Here is a 16,291-nt window from a genome sequence, read left to right as displayed (position 1 = left end):
GCTGCTCTCTCCTCTCCCTTTCTATTACTATTACTATTTGTGTGTATCCCGTCCCAGAAATGCTTGTTATTAATCCTAGCTTCTGGGGAGTTAGCTACAAGCTTCTTCTTTTTTTCTTTCTTTCTTTGTTTTATGTTTTAAAAACGAATGTCTTATCATTAGGGGCATTCAAGGAAAACCTGTTGGGATTGTCTTAAAGTATTGGCTGTGTTTGCCTTGTTACTCTATTAAATTCATATTGTGAAAAAGACAATAAAATATAAATAAATAAAAAAAGAGAATGGTGGGGTCCCTAACATGAGACTGCTGGCGAGGGCATGGAATGTACCCAAATCTACTCCAGCGCAGGGTAAATGGTAATGGTCACCCTGAGCACACAATAGGAAGAAAGCCGATCATCAGCAGTGAGGATGAGGTAGAGCTTGGGGAGATGATAGTCACATTAGGAAAAGGAGGATTCCCCCTGAGGATGAGTGATATACAGCAACTGGCCTACCAGTTTGCCACCAAGAAAGGAATCAGGGGATTCAGTGAAGTAAAGAAAAAGGCTGGTTATAAATGGTTTAGTTTTTTTTTTAGATGCAATCTCAGGATCAGGAAACCCGAAGCTCTCTCAGCCAAAAGAGCTGCTGGATTCAACCTCACTGTTGTGAATACGTGGTTAAAAAAATATCAGGACACAATTGACAGACCAGGGGTTGGAGAATGTTCCAGATCATATCTGGAATTGTGATGAGACTGGGCTCCAAGACCACTTCCTCTCCACCAGGGTGGTTGCCGAGGCTGGGTCACCTTGTTTTGGGAGAAAGGAGAAACCTCAACCTGCCTTTCCAGCATCAACACTGGTGGTGGGTATGGGCCAATCATCTTCAAGGGCAAGAGGATGAAGGCAGATTGTCTCTTTGGGGCTCCCGAGAATACCTTCCTCAGGATGTCGGATAATGTGGATAAACATGGAATTATTCACTGAATGGGGGAAGTTTTTTCTCCAAAGCCTGCCCAAAGACGATCCACGACCCCACTTGCTCCTTGTTGATGGCCACTCCTCCCATGTGTACAACATTGACTTTCTGAATTTGATAAAAAGACAACAATGTATGTGTGTTTAGCCTCCCCCTCACACTACACACTATCTGCAGCCTGCAGATACAGCTCTGTTCAATAGTCTAAAACATTTCTGGAGGCTTGAGGGATGAAGGGTCACCATGGAGAGTGGAGGGAAGCAACTTGACAGGGCGTTGTTTATGCCACTGTTTTCCAAGGCCTGGAAGAAAGCTGAAACTCCCTCAAATGCCTAGGCTGGACTTCGTGGGTCAGGGATATTCCCATTCAACCCACACAAGATAAATCTGTTCATGCCATCAGAAACAATGGAGAGACCTTTTGGAGAGACTCCAGTAGAGCCGGGGATGATGATGATGAACTCCCTACCATCAAGAAATGTTCGCTCTTCCAGAGCACACCCCTTGCCACCCTCTGCATGATGCTGTTCAGCCAGCAATCTCTCCTCCTCCACAATCACCACAGCATCTTCTTCTGTCTGCCATTATTGTCACCCCACCACCTCTGGCACAGGAAGTTGAAGTGGTGACACAGCCAGAGGTCTCCTTCAAATCACAGATCGCCCTTCTGGTCAGAGAACGCCCAACTACCAGCTGTCAGAGGGCAAAGGCTCCTTCATATGATCTGACCAGTGACGACCATTTTTCTTTCATTAAAGAAAAAGCGGTGAAAATCAAGGGGAAAAAGCAAAAGGCTACAGCAAAGAAAACACTCAACCAGGCCACAAACAGTCAAGTCAACCAGGATCCTTGTGCTATCTACCAGCATTCTTATGGCGACTCAAAGGACCCCCAAGTCCACAGAGGAGTGGGTTTCTTGTGCAGTCTGTTCCCGTTGGTTTCATGAAAGCTGTGCAGAGGAAAATGGGGTGATTGATGACGACATGCCTTTACATGCAAAACTTGCCTGTTTCCTTGCCTGAATGTAGCGCCTTATTAACTTCTGTGGGCCATTTGTTATCTGCTGTTGTTTTTTATCTGCTGTTTGTTATATTGTAATAGGCCTATGCAACATTTTATATATTTACCTTTAAATATATTCATGAGTTTATAATAAATGCATCAAAACCATCATATTGTTTTATTTGCTTGATGTTGCTCAATTTTTCATGTGTCATCATAAACCTTGGTTTTGTAACATTAACAACATTGCAAATGGTAAAATGACATAAAATTAATCTACAGAATGACTTATTGAGGAAGTTTTACTATCATTCATGAATGAAGGTGCACCATGGTTTAAGGCCTTTTAACATAGACTTTACAGTGACTTTAGGCAAATGATTGTCCCACATTAGGAAGCTGCACATTTTCTCAGACAGTTTAGCACTAAGAGCACTGATATCTGTATAATTTCTTTTATGAATGTGTTATCTGCATTTTCTCTTTTGATTTGATTAGGACACCCCCTGAGGGTTTCAAAATGGTATTGGGTCTGGATTTAATGTGTTGCCTTCACATCGTAATATAATGCAGCAAAGCACAGTCCGAAAAGCAAAATATTTCCCACATTAGGGCAATACAGGCACGGATAACTTAACATAGGCTGCAATGGGAAACTGGCATCACCAATTTCAGTATTTTTCGACTTTTATGAGACTAGATCAGTTGAAAGAGTTTCTGTTGAAATTTGTGTGGGGAGAGGGAAATAAATAAATGTGACATTTTAAAAATTCCCCTCAAGCATCATCAGAGTAGGGTTCCAAAGCATATACTGTAAATATTAATATTAACAGTTATATGAAATAGAGAATGAATATCAAAGCATATTTTAAATATCTCTTAGCCCCTTTAAACCATGACAAGTAAAAAACGCCTTGTATTTCAATTTCAAATTTTGTATTTTGAAACGAAAATCAAACAACCGTTCGTTTTTTTTTTTCTTTTTACCTTTTAACTGACCGTTATTAATTTTTATGAGCGGTAACCATAAGCTGTAGGCTATATTTATGTGCACATTGTACAACTACTCCCTGTACTGTTATTTTTCTGTATTGTCTGACCCATCTGAGAATGCCAATACCTCCGAATGATACCGACACTGACCTGTGAGAGGCAGCAATGTGCTTCAAGGCATCTAGTCTGTCAGAAAGCTAGAAGAAGAAGAAAGAAAAAAGAAAAGAAGAAGAAGAAGAAGGATATGACAAGATGGCGGAATGTGAAAACACCAACGATGTTTCAGCTGCAGAGCCTTCTAAATTATGTGACTTACTAGATCGTGGGTGGAAGATATTTGAGGAGGTAGACATTGCAAACGAACCACTTGGTTCTACCAGTATCCAGGTGAAAGTTAAACGTGGTATCAGTATGTTGGAAGAAGCGTCTAGAATGGTGGCCCAGCTCGACCTGTTCAGCCGCAATGAAGAGCTTGAGGAGATAGCCACGGCAGACCTGAAATACCTGCTGCTGCCTGCTCTGGTAGGAGCTCTGACCATGAAGCAGACCAGCCGAGACAAACGACTAGAGATAGTCCAAACAGCCCGGGCTTACTTTATGGATTTTTTGAAGAGGTGTAAAGAGTATAACACATCACAGTTTGAGCTGCCAAATTCGACAAATGAAAGCACAAGTCCTGACGAAGAATCAGAAAATGGAAACTTAACAGCCAAGGTAAGTAGCCTAGCTAACCAATAGCACTAACGTTACCATAAATGACAATAAAATTGCTTCATAAGAGAAGTGATGTGTGTGTTCAAATGTACCATACATGCAGGCATGCCCGAATGCGATATTATGAATCCCACTATGACCACGCCAAGACCCAAGTCGCGAAAACAACACGCAAGACCGCACATTTATGTACCGGGCTGTCAGAAGACAGAGGGCGGTAAAAATGCACAGCAGCAAACCATCGGCAAAATGTTAGCTCATAAATGCTCTGGTAACCTGGCTATGTAGCCTAGCTGCCTTGCTATGCTTACAATGAAATGCAATGTCCGAACATGCTAGCGGTTGACCTGTCGGCTAGCTGAATAATTTTGAGTGTTTAACCCTTCGGAGTCTTGGGCTATTTTGGCCGTTTTTGAGTACTTTTAATTTTTTTAATTTTGCGACATAAAGAAATGTTTGCCATACCAATGTTTGGTATCTTTTTTTCAGCACAACATCACCTATATGACAAGACCATTAGTTTTTTCACTTTAATGTACTGTATCAACATACTGGACCCAAAAACACACAAAAAACACAAAATCCGATTTGAAAAATGATAGCTTTTTTAATATAAAAAACACAAACATGCTCAACCAAGCATTTTTAAAAGTTTTTAATGTAAACACAAGTCTTATATATCAACATATAAAGGTAAAATTCAGATATAATAAAGATATATGTATGTATGTATGTATGTATGTATATATATGTATGTATGTATATATATATATGTATGTATGTATATGTATGTATGTATATATATGTATGTATATATATGTATGTATATATATATGTATATATATATGTATGTGTATATATGTATGTGTATATATGTATGTGTATATTGTATATGTATGTGTAATAGTGATACATATTTTTATTTTATTTTTTATTAATATTGGGATTGAAAAAGTTTTAAGATCTTTATCTATTATTCAAACAAAGACAAACAATAAATCTTTTATAGTATGACCAACACAGTATTAAATAGATTAACCCTACCAGGTTGGCGCACACTTTATTTGTCCTACTTAATATACAGATGCAGTCAAAAGTACTTTTTAATAATTGCATCCTGTATTGCACGTCCAGTCAGTCCCTCATTCTGAGAGAACGCCAAAGGTTGGTTTGTGTCGATAGGTTCAGGTGTATCATAATCATCACAGAGAGGGACATTGTGCCTGGAAGCGATGTTGTACAGGACAATCCAGCCAGTATTATGTTGTGGTGACCCCATACTGGCTATTCTACCTGTTCTTTACATAGTTGATTTGAACAACTGGGCCCAGATTAATTTGAGATGCAGCTCAGCACTGTCAAGTTGATCTAGTCATAAATCAAAATTGTATTAAAATAAATTAGGCACATCTGGGGCACTCATGGGTACCCATAGAACCCATTTTCATTCAGACATCTTGAGGTGCAGACTGATCTCATGAAGTGGCGTATGTATGACACGCCAATTCGTATGCCATTTTGGCGTGTTATCAAGACGCATAATTGCTTTTTAGCGTGTTTATCAACGCATATCGTCCGCCATTGACCTACATTGCGAGTAGTATAAAGGAACGTGGGACTGCGCAAGGAGGTAGGTTAGGTTGGCGGATGGGTAAAACGCAGGACTTTCACCCGGGAGAGCCGGTGGCGATTTTTCAGCCGTTTTATTTTGTTTGTTTTTTAAAGCCTTCCCCAATAGGCTAGTGACAAATGGTCAAAAAGGGCTTTAGTTTTTGCGATACCCCTACCGGAGGTAGAACTAAACCCAACATGTTTTTCCTCATCTCTAAGGTCTCCCATATATGAAATGGATTCTTGGCTAAAAGTATTTCACTGCTAAGATTGTTAAATTAACAGATATTGTAATACACCCCAAAACCGAGAAAGGACTAAAATATAGCCTGTCCGTATGGGAGTTAAGGCATAGAAACTAATGCAGATCAATCACACAAGCTCTGAGAGCTTTGAAACTTGGCATGTTTGTAGTCAGGACGTTGCTGTACCTACTAGGAAAGACTGGATGTGAATATCGTGATGTATGGAATAAATAGAGACCTATACACACATACCTAAAATAGGCGAACATGCAAAAAATTAATATCTATGCAGAATGGTTTCATTTACTTTGTGGTTACTTTGCCAGGGATTATCATAGAAACGCATATGATGGCTTGTTGGAAAGGTGGGGTTGTGCTGAATCCAGCAATACCAAACATGTAAATATAGCATGACAAATCAGGGTGTTCTTTCACTCAATGTATGAGGTGTCCAAAATGAAAGAAAATGGAACACTGACATAATTTAGTCTCAAGTCCAAAGCTCATTATCAGTGGTGAGAAGAATGTTGAGAAATTCCAATATAAAATACATTTAATAATGAAACCTTGTACTATACATCATAGTCCATATGGAAACAAAGATTTGAAATCGAAAGATAACACCTTACCATAGCACAAACAGGAGACCAGGAGTCAGGATTGCAGTTTGACCTTAATGAGCCTTTTAATAAAACTATAACTTAACACAATACAAATTAAATGACCGTCTTAGATCAATCAAATGCCAATCTAACAAAACAAATACTGTGAGGGGGGAATGAGCCCACTCCTCACTGAATCTCAATTCAATTTCAATTCAATTTTATTTATAGTATCAAATCATAACATAAGTTATCTCGAGACACTTTACAGATAGAGTAGGTCTAGACCACACTCTATAATTTACAAAGCCCCAACAATTCCAACAGTTCCAGTAATTCCCTCAAGAGCAAGCAGTGCGACAGTGGCGAGGAAAAACTCCCTCTTGGGAAGAAACCTCGGACAGACCCAGGCTCTTGGTAGGCGGTGTCTGACGAGCCGGTTGGGGGTGTGATGAACAGTGGAGATAGTAGTCACATTAATAATGGAACAGTGACTGGATGTAGCGGGAAGCTGCAGGGTTCAGCAGGACACAGCATGACAATGCAGGGCATCGCTGAGTTCAGCAGGGAGTGCAGCAGGACCACGGCGACAGCTGCGACCAGGATCTTGGTGCCAACGTTCTCCAAGGAAATACGCTGGGGGAAAAAAGCATAAGGACTCCGGGGAGTAAACTCCCCAGAAGCTAGGATTAGTAACTTTAGTAACTTAGTAATTTCTGGGACGGGCTGCACACAAATAGTAATAGTAATAGTAACAGTAATAGAAAGGGAGAGGAGAGAGCAGCTCAGTGTGTCAAAGGAAGGAAGTCCCCCCGCAGTCTAGAACTATAACAGCGTAAATTATAACAGGTAACTAAGAGAGACGTCATAAGGAGAGGTAGCTTTTTCGGGCTTAGAACTCTCCCCCTGCCGGATCTGGCTTGGCTGGCCTGCCTCCCTCTACTTTGTTATGTATTATTAATCTAACAATTATGAAGAGAAGCAGTTGGGCCAGTTAGGTGAGCACTGCAACTCCTCACTCCCTAACTATAAGCTTTATCAAATAGGAGAGTTTTAAGTTCATTCTTGAATGAGGTGACAGTTTCTGCCCCCCGAACCCAGATCGGGAGCTGGTTCCATAGGAGAGGAGCCTGATAACTGAAGGCTCTAGCTCCCATTCTACTTTTAGAGACTCTAGGTACCACCAGTAACTCTGCATTCTGGGAGCGCAGTGCTCTAGAGGGACAATAGGGTATTAGGAGCTCTTCTAGATATGATGGTGCTAGACCATTTAGAGCTTTGTAGGTCAAGAGAAGGACTTTAAACTCAATCCTGGATTCAACAGGAAGCCAATGCAGAGAAGCTAATACAGGAGAAATATGATCTCTTTTCTTAGTTCTTGTGAGAACACGCGCTGCAGCATTCTGGATCAGCTGGAGAGTCTTAAGAGACTTATTTGAGCAACCTGACAGTAGGGAATTACAATAGTCCAGCCTGGAAGTAACAAATGCATGGACTAGTTTTTCAGCGTCGTTTTGAGACAGGATATTCCTAATTTTGGCAATGTTACGAAGATGAAAAAAGGCTGTTCTTGAGGTTTGTTTTAGATTGGCATTAAAGGATATATCCTGATCAAAGATAACTCCTAAATTTCTAACAGTGGTGCTGGAGGCCAGGGCAACACCATCCAGAGTAGCTATATCTTTAGATATTATATATCTTTTAGATATTTAGATAATCTCCAGCTCTTCTCAGGCTGTTTTTTTTTCTAGCAGCAACCATTTGGAAAATGAACTGCTTTTGGTAGCCATTCTGGGAGTTGGGACTTTGGGGTGGTCAGCCCCCCATGATGTTACAACTGCAACACACCACTGTCACTCATCAGATGCTAATCTGTACCTCAGCTCATCCAGATTGGTACAAGGATGCCCATCCACCTTTTTCTTCTAGCAGCAAATGGTTGCTGCTAGAAAAAAACAGCCTGAGAAGAGCTGGAGATTCAGTGAGGAGTGGGCTCATTCCCCCCTCACAGTGTTTGTTTTGTTAGATTGCCATTTGTTTGATCTAAGACAGTCATTTAATTTGTATTGTGTTAAGTTATAGTTTTATTAAAAGGCTCATTAAGGTCAAACTGCAATCCTGACTCCTGGTCTCCTGTTTGTGCTATGATAAGGTGTTATCTTTCGATTTCTCAACATTCTTCTCACCACTGATGAGCTTTGGACTTGAGACTAAATTATTTCAGTGTTCCATTTTCTTTCATTTTGGACACCTCATACATTGAGTGAAAGAACACCCTGATTTATCATGCTATATTTACATGTTTGGTATTGCTGGATTCAGCACAACCCCAACTTTCCAACAAGCCATCATATGCGTTTGATAATCTATGATAATCCCTGGCAAAGTAACCACAAAGTAAATGAAACCATTCTGCATAGATATTCATTTTTTGCATGTTCGCCTATTTTAGGTATGTGTTTATAGGTCTCTATTTATTCCATACATCACGGTATTCACATCCAGTCTTTTCTAGTAGGTACAGCAACTTCCTGACTACAAACATGCCAAGTTTCAAAGCTCTCAGAGCTTGTGTGATTGATCTGCATTAGTTTCTATGCCTTAACTCCCATACGGACAGGCTATATTTTAGTCCTTTTTCGGTTTTGGGGTGTATAACAATATCTGTTAATTTAACAATCTTAGCAGTAAAATATTTTTAGCCAAGAATCCATTTCATATATGGGAGACCTTAGAGATGAGGAAAAACATTGTTGGGTTTAGTTCTACCTCCGGTAGGGGTATCTCAAAAATGTGGGGGCATTGTCTACTAGCCTACAATGTTTCTTTCCTAAACCCAACAGTTTGTTTTCCTAAGCGTGTTTTTGTCGTTATTTTCAGTGTTTTTGTCAGTTTTTTGTTACTAAAGCCTTTCCCTGTGTTTTTTTTCCTAAACCCAACCATTTTTTTTTTTTTTTTTACAAGCGTGTGTGTATATATATATATATAATGTATGTATGTATATATGTGTATATATGTATATATGTATGTATATATATGTGTATATATATGTATATGTATATATATGTATATATATGTATATATATATATGTATATATATATGTATATGTATGTATATGTATATATGTATATGTATATATATGTATGTATATATGTATACATATATGTATATATATGTATATATATATTATATATGTATACATATATGTATATATATGTATATATATGTATATGTATATATATGTATATTAGTATATATGTATATATATATGTATATATATATATATATATGTATATATATATGTATATATATATATTAATGTATTATATATATATGTATATATGATATATGTATATGTATATTTCTCTCTCTCCTCTCTCCTCTCTCTCTCTCTCTCCTCTCTCTCTCTCCTCCTCTCCTCTCTCTCTCTCTCCTCTCTCTCTCTCTTCTCTCTCTCTCTCTCTCTCCTCTCTCTCTCTTTCCTCTCTCTCTCTCTCTCTCCCTCTCTTCTCTCTCTTTCCTCTCTCTCTCCTCTCTCTCCTCTCTCCTCTCTCTCTCTCTTTCTCTCTCTCCTCCCTCTTCCCTCTCTCCCCTTCTCTCTCTCTCTTTCCTCTCTCCTCTCCTCTCTCTCTTCTCTTCCTTTTCTCTCTCTCTCTCTTCTCCTCCTCCTCTTTCCTCTCTCTCTCCTCTTCTCTCTCCTCCTCTCTCTCCTCTTTTTCTCCTTTCCTCCTCCTCTCCTCCTCTTTCCTCTCCTCTTTCCTCTTCTCCTCCTTCCTTTCTTTCTTCTCTTTCTCTCTCTTTGTGTCTTGTGTGTGTTTGTGTGTGTGTTTTGTGTGTGTGTGGTGTGTGTGTGTGTGTGTGTTTTTTTTGGGTGTTTGGTTCTTTTTTTTCTTTTTTCTTGTTTTTTCTCTTTGTTTTGTGTTTTGTGTTTGTTTTTGTGTGTGTGTGTTGTTTTTTGTGTGTGTGTGTGTTGTGTGTTGTGTGTGTGTTGTGTGTGTGTGTTGTGTGTTATTTGTGGTTAGAATCAATTAATGTAGGTATTTGTGGGTTGTGGTTTCTTCACGGTTAAAATGGATTACGTTGTAGTTGTTCTCAAATTTTGTTCAACCTTGTCTATATCAATGTGTGAATATGTCCCAAAACCCAAGGCTGTAAAATATTTCTGTTCAAATCATGTCTTCATATTTTTAGACCTTGAAATTACTAAAGTTTTTCAGCCTGAAAATCACATTATCTGGGAAGCAATATTTGGACATTCATTCATAGGCAGCCCCAAACTTTGTAGCCTGGGTAAACCCTGACGACCTTCCAGCAAATTTGAGATTTGCTCTGCAGGTCAGTCTGGCGAAGAGCCCATTCAAACCCATTTCCAATGTCCTCAAAATTGAGGCACCAATCACAAACGCTGAGGCGGGCTTAACACCAATCACAACCGTTGAGGGCGTTACGTGTCGAGGATAAGCGCCGTGACGGCCGAGGCAACTTTTTGTTTACATTTAACATGATGGCTACCGAGCCGTGCTTCACCATGCCCGGGGCTCGGTAGGTCAGTCTGACATACTCCGATTTTATACCGACAACAGAAGTTATCGAGTTACAGTTCTCAAGGACGTACGCCACCGGACAGAGACACAGTCTCTTTTTCCTTTCTCTCAACTTCCGCCGTGTGTCGGCGGGCCCTTCTCGATTGTGAAGCCGTGTCCGGCTATTCTTGCACATGTAAGGAGCCTCGTAATTAACCTGCAACATATTAGCTGTTTGGAAATTCTTCAGCGTGTGTACAGAAGATAACAAGTTAGCAATATGCAACACCTGCAGGGAGACAGTAGGGCATGGGAGGGACCACACCAAAGAACCAGAATCACATTTTTTTTTTGTTGGATATTGGATGTGAAAAGCGTCACCCGGATCGTTGGTCTGATTGGTTGAAGGACTATCCAATGAGCCCAGAGGCATTTGAGTGGCATCCGTTGGTGACGCCCCTCTGGAAATGAACTGTCAATGAACCTTTCCCAGACCCACTCTCAGTTACAGCTGAGAAGGGTCTGGTGTTAACCAGGCTACAAACTTTGTAGGTTGGAAGACAAACATGTCGATATGACTGAACCATTACAAGTTTGTACAGCATGCCCTAGATTTGGAAAAAAGTGTGAAAGGACATTAAGGGTAGCATAAACTTTGAGCAAAATCTAAGAGGGTGCACCCAGAGTGACCCAGCTGCATGTCATTTGGCTCAGATCCTCCCACTCAGTGCTCCTCTCCATAGCTGTCTTACTGTATGTTATGAACCATGAAGAGGTTAAACATTTTAAAGGTGATAATTCAGGGTTAGTGAAGTGAACCTGTCAAGTGATTTTGTTTGGGGTAATTGTTTTTACATTGACTCGGGCAGGTTAGATAGCAAGCAAAGTCTACTTAGACGGTGATACATTTTGAAAAATAAAACTTGTGTTTTGCTTAAATATCTGATCCTTCTGCTATTATGAAACACAATTTTGGCTGTATTATCTTTTAATGTGACAAAAACACTAAATAATTTTGACTATGTATTGGTGTATATATTTTACGGTGGTGTAAGGTGCTGGAAAAGCTTTAAAATGGACCTTGAAAGTGCTTGAATTTGACCTTGGAAAAGGTGTACAAACCCTGACTCTAAATTATGATGTGTGCTTCTTGTTCCAGTCGGTCCCGTGCCCGTCAGACTTGGTTTCCATGGCAGCACAGAGACAAGCTAAGATCGAGCGATACCGTCAGAAGAAGGAGCTGGAAGCCAGACTGTCAGATGTACGGAGAGCTGTGGACAGTGGACAGGCCGACGATGAAGTCAGCAGAGATTTTTACCTTCTGAATGTTCGGAGATGGATCACTGTGTGTCTGGATGAAATAGAAAGCATTGACCAGGAGGTGGAGATACTCAAGAAGATGGATGGTCTGAAGCAGGGTTCCACCAAGCAGCCACCTCAGCCAGTCAGGCCTCCCATGAAACCCTTTATTCTCACCAAGGATGCTGTACAGGTGAGACTGTGGGCCAGCTGGTTCTGAGCCAGCCACATGAAGTAATTCATTGACAAAACTAACAAGAAGAGCTGCTGGGGTTGTCACTGTCAAAAAGAACTGATGGACGTTATTTATATTAATCTAGCCAACAACCCAGGTTGACTAGATTGACTACGTCAAATTAGATGTCATTGCTACCTGTCCAGCAAAGATTGTAGCAACATTGTCCACCTTCCAAATGATGCCCTAAAGAGCATTCAGGTTCTAAACCAAGAGCAGAGCAGACAGTGGTAGGTAATTTGATAGTTCAAAGACAAAACACAGTCTAATGTAGGGATTCAGACTGACATGCTTTTATAGAAAGCTTGAAATCTCTGCAGCCATTGACGTAAAAGAAGTTGCTGACAATCATTAATGTTAACATATTACTCAGTGCATCCAACTATAAATCGAGGAACGTCAGAGGTGTGTGTCTTTCAAAAGACTCCACATCATATGCACCACGTTGTAAAGAAGACAAAAACACCTGTGTGGAGCTTTAGTGTGTGTAAGCTAACACTTACACACACACTAATTCAGTGGTGTGAATCTTAAATTGTGTATTTCGAATAAACAGCTTGGTCTCAAAACAGCGGGTGCCAACAAGTGCCACAGACCGCCTGCCAGACCTTGGCTCCTGCCACAGTCTTATCGATGCGCTGACTACTGATCGATGCTTCTCTGACAATAGTCAGGTAGTTGCCAGTGAGGCGTCGGAGGATCTCGAGAGTAAAATTTAAATTCTTGTTCAGCATGTGAGCCCTGAGTCCGACTCAGTCATCCAGTACAACTGATGTGTTACAGGCGAGAATGGACATATTTATTGTGTGTGACTAAAGTAGGCTAATTAAGTGTTCTGACTAGGGATGCACCGATAGACCGGCCCGTGACCAGAATTGGCCGGTTTTCACGTGCTCGGCCATGACCGGCGACCGGCAGGTCAGTCTGTCATATGCCGATTTAATGCCGGTCAATGCTACAATTAACTGACAACATAGGTTATACAAGTTACAGTTCTCAAGGACGCACGCACGGATGCCACAGCACAGTCTCTTTTTTTCCTTTTGCTCAACTTTTCCGCTGTGTGTCGCGCGTACCCGCTCGCACGCTATTCTTGCACATGTAGGGAACCTCGTGAATTAACCTGCAACATGTCAGCTGTTTTTCTTCAGCGTGTGTGAGGAAGATAACAAGTTTGCAATATGCAACTAGGGCTGGGCATCGTTCAAAATCTTTCGATGCTGGTTCCGAACGATTTTTTCGATACCATATGTTAGAAAATCCATTTCACCATCAACAAAAATACATTAAACACAAAGCTTTTATTTTCCAACTTAATTGCGAATCAAAACGGTTATCAAAATGTAACAATTCTGGTAACACTGCTCACTCAGAGTAACATTAATAAAGTTGCCTTGCCTTACAATCTCAGCCTGTCAGTCAGTCATCAGGGAAGAGAAACCACCGTTGTGCCTGTTTGTCTAAGAGGAATTGTAACGTCAACAGAACCGTGACCGCTTTTGGCTCGCCATTAATATCCTATTGCAGCAAACGCTGTCTGCGTGAAGTTTTGAAAAACTGTAACCACACTTGAAACCACTTTATCAGCATTACTGTGACTTCAACAAAACAGAGCCGTGTGTGTGTGTTGTGTGTGTGTTGTGTGTGTGTGTGTGTGTGTGTGTGTGTGTGTGTGTGTTGTGTGTGTGTGTGTGTGTGTGTGTGTGTGTGTGTTTGTGTGTGTGTGTTGTGTGTGTTTTTGTTTTCGGTGCCATAAACGTATCGACGTTCGGTGCCCAGCCCTATATGCAACACCTGCAAGGAAAAAGTAGGGCGTGGAGGTATGACACCAAAATTCACTATTTTTTTTTATTTATTTTTTTTGTTAGGTCACGGTCAAGTTTATTTATAGAGCACATTTACAAGCAGTCACTACTGCCCCAAAGTGCTGTACAGATACTAATATCGGTAACAGCATAAAAACATACTAATTAGCCAAAAAAGAAAAAGTAAAACCCACTGAAAACATAATATCCCAAAAAAACAATAATAATAATTAAAACGAATGTAAACATAATTATAAACAATATTAATAATGTCACAGCTCAGCTTGTGTTAAAAGCCATTTCAAAAAGATGAGTTTTTAAAAGTGATTTAAATGACTCAATAGAGCTAGCTGCTTTAATATTGAGGGGAAGAGCATTCCAGAGCTTAGGACCTGCAACTGACAAAGCTCTGTCCCCTCTGGTTTTCAGTCTGGATCTAGGACAGTCCAAAAGAAGCTGGTCATTTGACCTAAGTGCTCTGACTGGGGTATGTAAAATCAACATATCGGCTAAATAAGAAGGTGCCAATCCATTCAAAGATTTAAAAACAAATAATAAAATCTTAAAATGGATTCTGAGAGCGACAGGCAACCAGTGGAGAGACGATAGTACTGGGGTAATGTGGTCATAGCGCTTTTTCCCTGTCAACAGGCGTGCAGCTGCATTTTGAACTAATTGCAATCGGCGAACAGAAGACTGGTCGAGGCCATAGTATAAAGAATTGCAGTAGTCCAGGCGATTTGTAATCAGAGCATGTACAACTTTTTCCAGTTGACTTTGGGGTAGGTACAACTTCACCTTCCCAAGAAGTCTAAGCTGAAAGAAGCTTGTTTTTACTACTGAGCTAATTTGTTTATCCAGTTTAAACAAACTATCAATAATAACTCCAAGACTTTTTACACACGGGCTGTAGTTATAGAGTAATGGGCCAAGAGCACTATTTAAATCTGAGATATCGGGCTCCCCAAAAGTTATAATTTCAGTTTTTCTGTCATTTAAGTGTAAGAAGTTTAGTGACATCCAATCTTTTATTTCACGTAGACAATTACTCAGTGCTTCAATAGAATTCGTTTTGGTATTTAAAGGTAGATAGATCTGGACGTCATCTGCAAAGCAGTGAAACGAAATATTATATTTTTGGAAAATTGATCCCATGGGCAGCATATACAGTGAAAACAAGAGGGCCTAAGATTGAGCCTTGGGGCACCCTGCTGTTAATCGGTGCTTTACTAGAGTAAAAAGGCCCAAGGTTTACAGAAAAAGATCTGTCTGTCAGATATGACCGGAACCACTTCAGAGCTGTGCCTTTGATGCCTGCACAGCAGTCTTGACAGTAAAATCTTGTGGTCAACCGTATCAAACGCAGCAGTCAAATCTAAAAGCAGAGCTACCATTATCAGAAATTAAAAGGAGATCATTAAATACTTTTAAAAGAGCTGTTTCTGTACTGTGACAAGATTTAAAACCAGACCGGAATTTTTCAAAGATATTGTTTGATTTGAGGTGCAGTAAAAGTTGCGTATAAACCACTTTTTCTAGAATTTTAGAAAAGATGGCAGCTTGGAAACTGGCCTGTAATTGTACAAAACAGAAAAGTCCAAATTGTGTTTTTTTTTTTTTTAGGAGGGGTTGTACGATGGCCTTTTTAAAAGCTGCTGGTACCGATCCAGTTGAAAGAGACATATGTATCATATTTAAAATATAAAGCCCAACAGTGTCAAAAACCTCTTTTTACTCTTTCCCACACCAGGAGTAATTTATAATTCAATTTTCAATTTTATTTATAGTATCAAATCATAACATAGGTTATCTCGAGACACTTTACAGATAGAGTAGGTCTAGACCACACTCTATAATTTACAAAGCCCCAACAATTACAATAAGTCCCTCAAGAGCAAGCAGTGCGACAGTGGCGAGGAAAAACTCCCTCTTGGGAAGAAACCTCGGACAGACCCAGGCTCTTGGTAGGCGGTGTCTGACGAGCCGGTTGGGGGTGTGATGAACAGTGGCAATAGTAGTCACATTAATAATTATATATATACACATTATATAGTTCTATTTTATAGTGATTCATTATCTGTTCAAAAAAATGTTCTATTAAAGAAAAGATAGAAAATAAATAGTTGTGTGCGCTGTAAAGTGGTTAGAAAAAATTAAATCGGAATTGGCTAAAATCGGTGCCGGCCTAACTCAAAGAAAATCGGAATCGGCCTAGAAAGTTGTAATCGGTGCATCTCTAGTTCTGACCAAGAAAAGCTAAAATTATGGGAACGTAGACAGAAAAAGCCATATCCAGTGT

General features: G+C 40.0%; 1 protein-coding gene across 1 annotated transcript in view; it reads left to right on the top strand.

Annotated features, from left to right (window-relative positions):
- Positions 1 to 3,176: 3,176 nt before the first annotated feature.
- Positions 3,177 to 16,291, top strand: part of igbp1 (immunoglobulin (CD79A) binding protein 1) — a 14,832-nt gene continuing 1,717 nt past the window's right edge. Inside the window, exons 1-2 of the mRNA XM_039814330.1 lie at positions 3,177 to 3,671; positions 11,813 to 12,145. Of these exons, the coding sequence (XP_039670264.1) occupies positions 3,210 to 3,671; positions 11,813 to 12,145 (795 nt within the window). The 5' untranslated portion in view covers positions 3,177 to 3,209. The remainder of the gene's footprint in view (positions 3,672 to 11,812; positions 12,146 to 16,291) is intronic.

This window comes from Perca fluviatilis, chromosome 10 (assembly GCF_010015445.1).
Source record: "Perca fluviatilis chromosome 10, GENO_Pfluv_1.0, whole genome shotgun sequence".
In the NCBI taxonomy this organism is placed as follows: Eukaryota; Metazoa; Chordata; class Actinopteri; order Perciformes; family Percidae; genus Perca; species Perca fluviatilis.
This window is presented reverse-complemented; position numbering and strand designations above follow the sequence as displayed.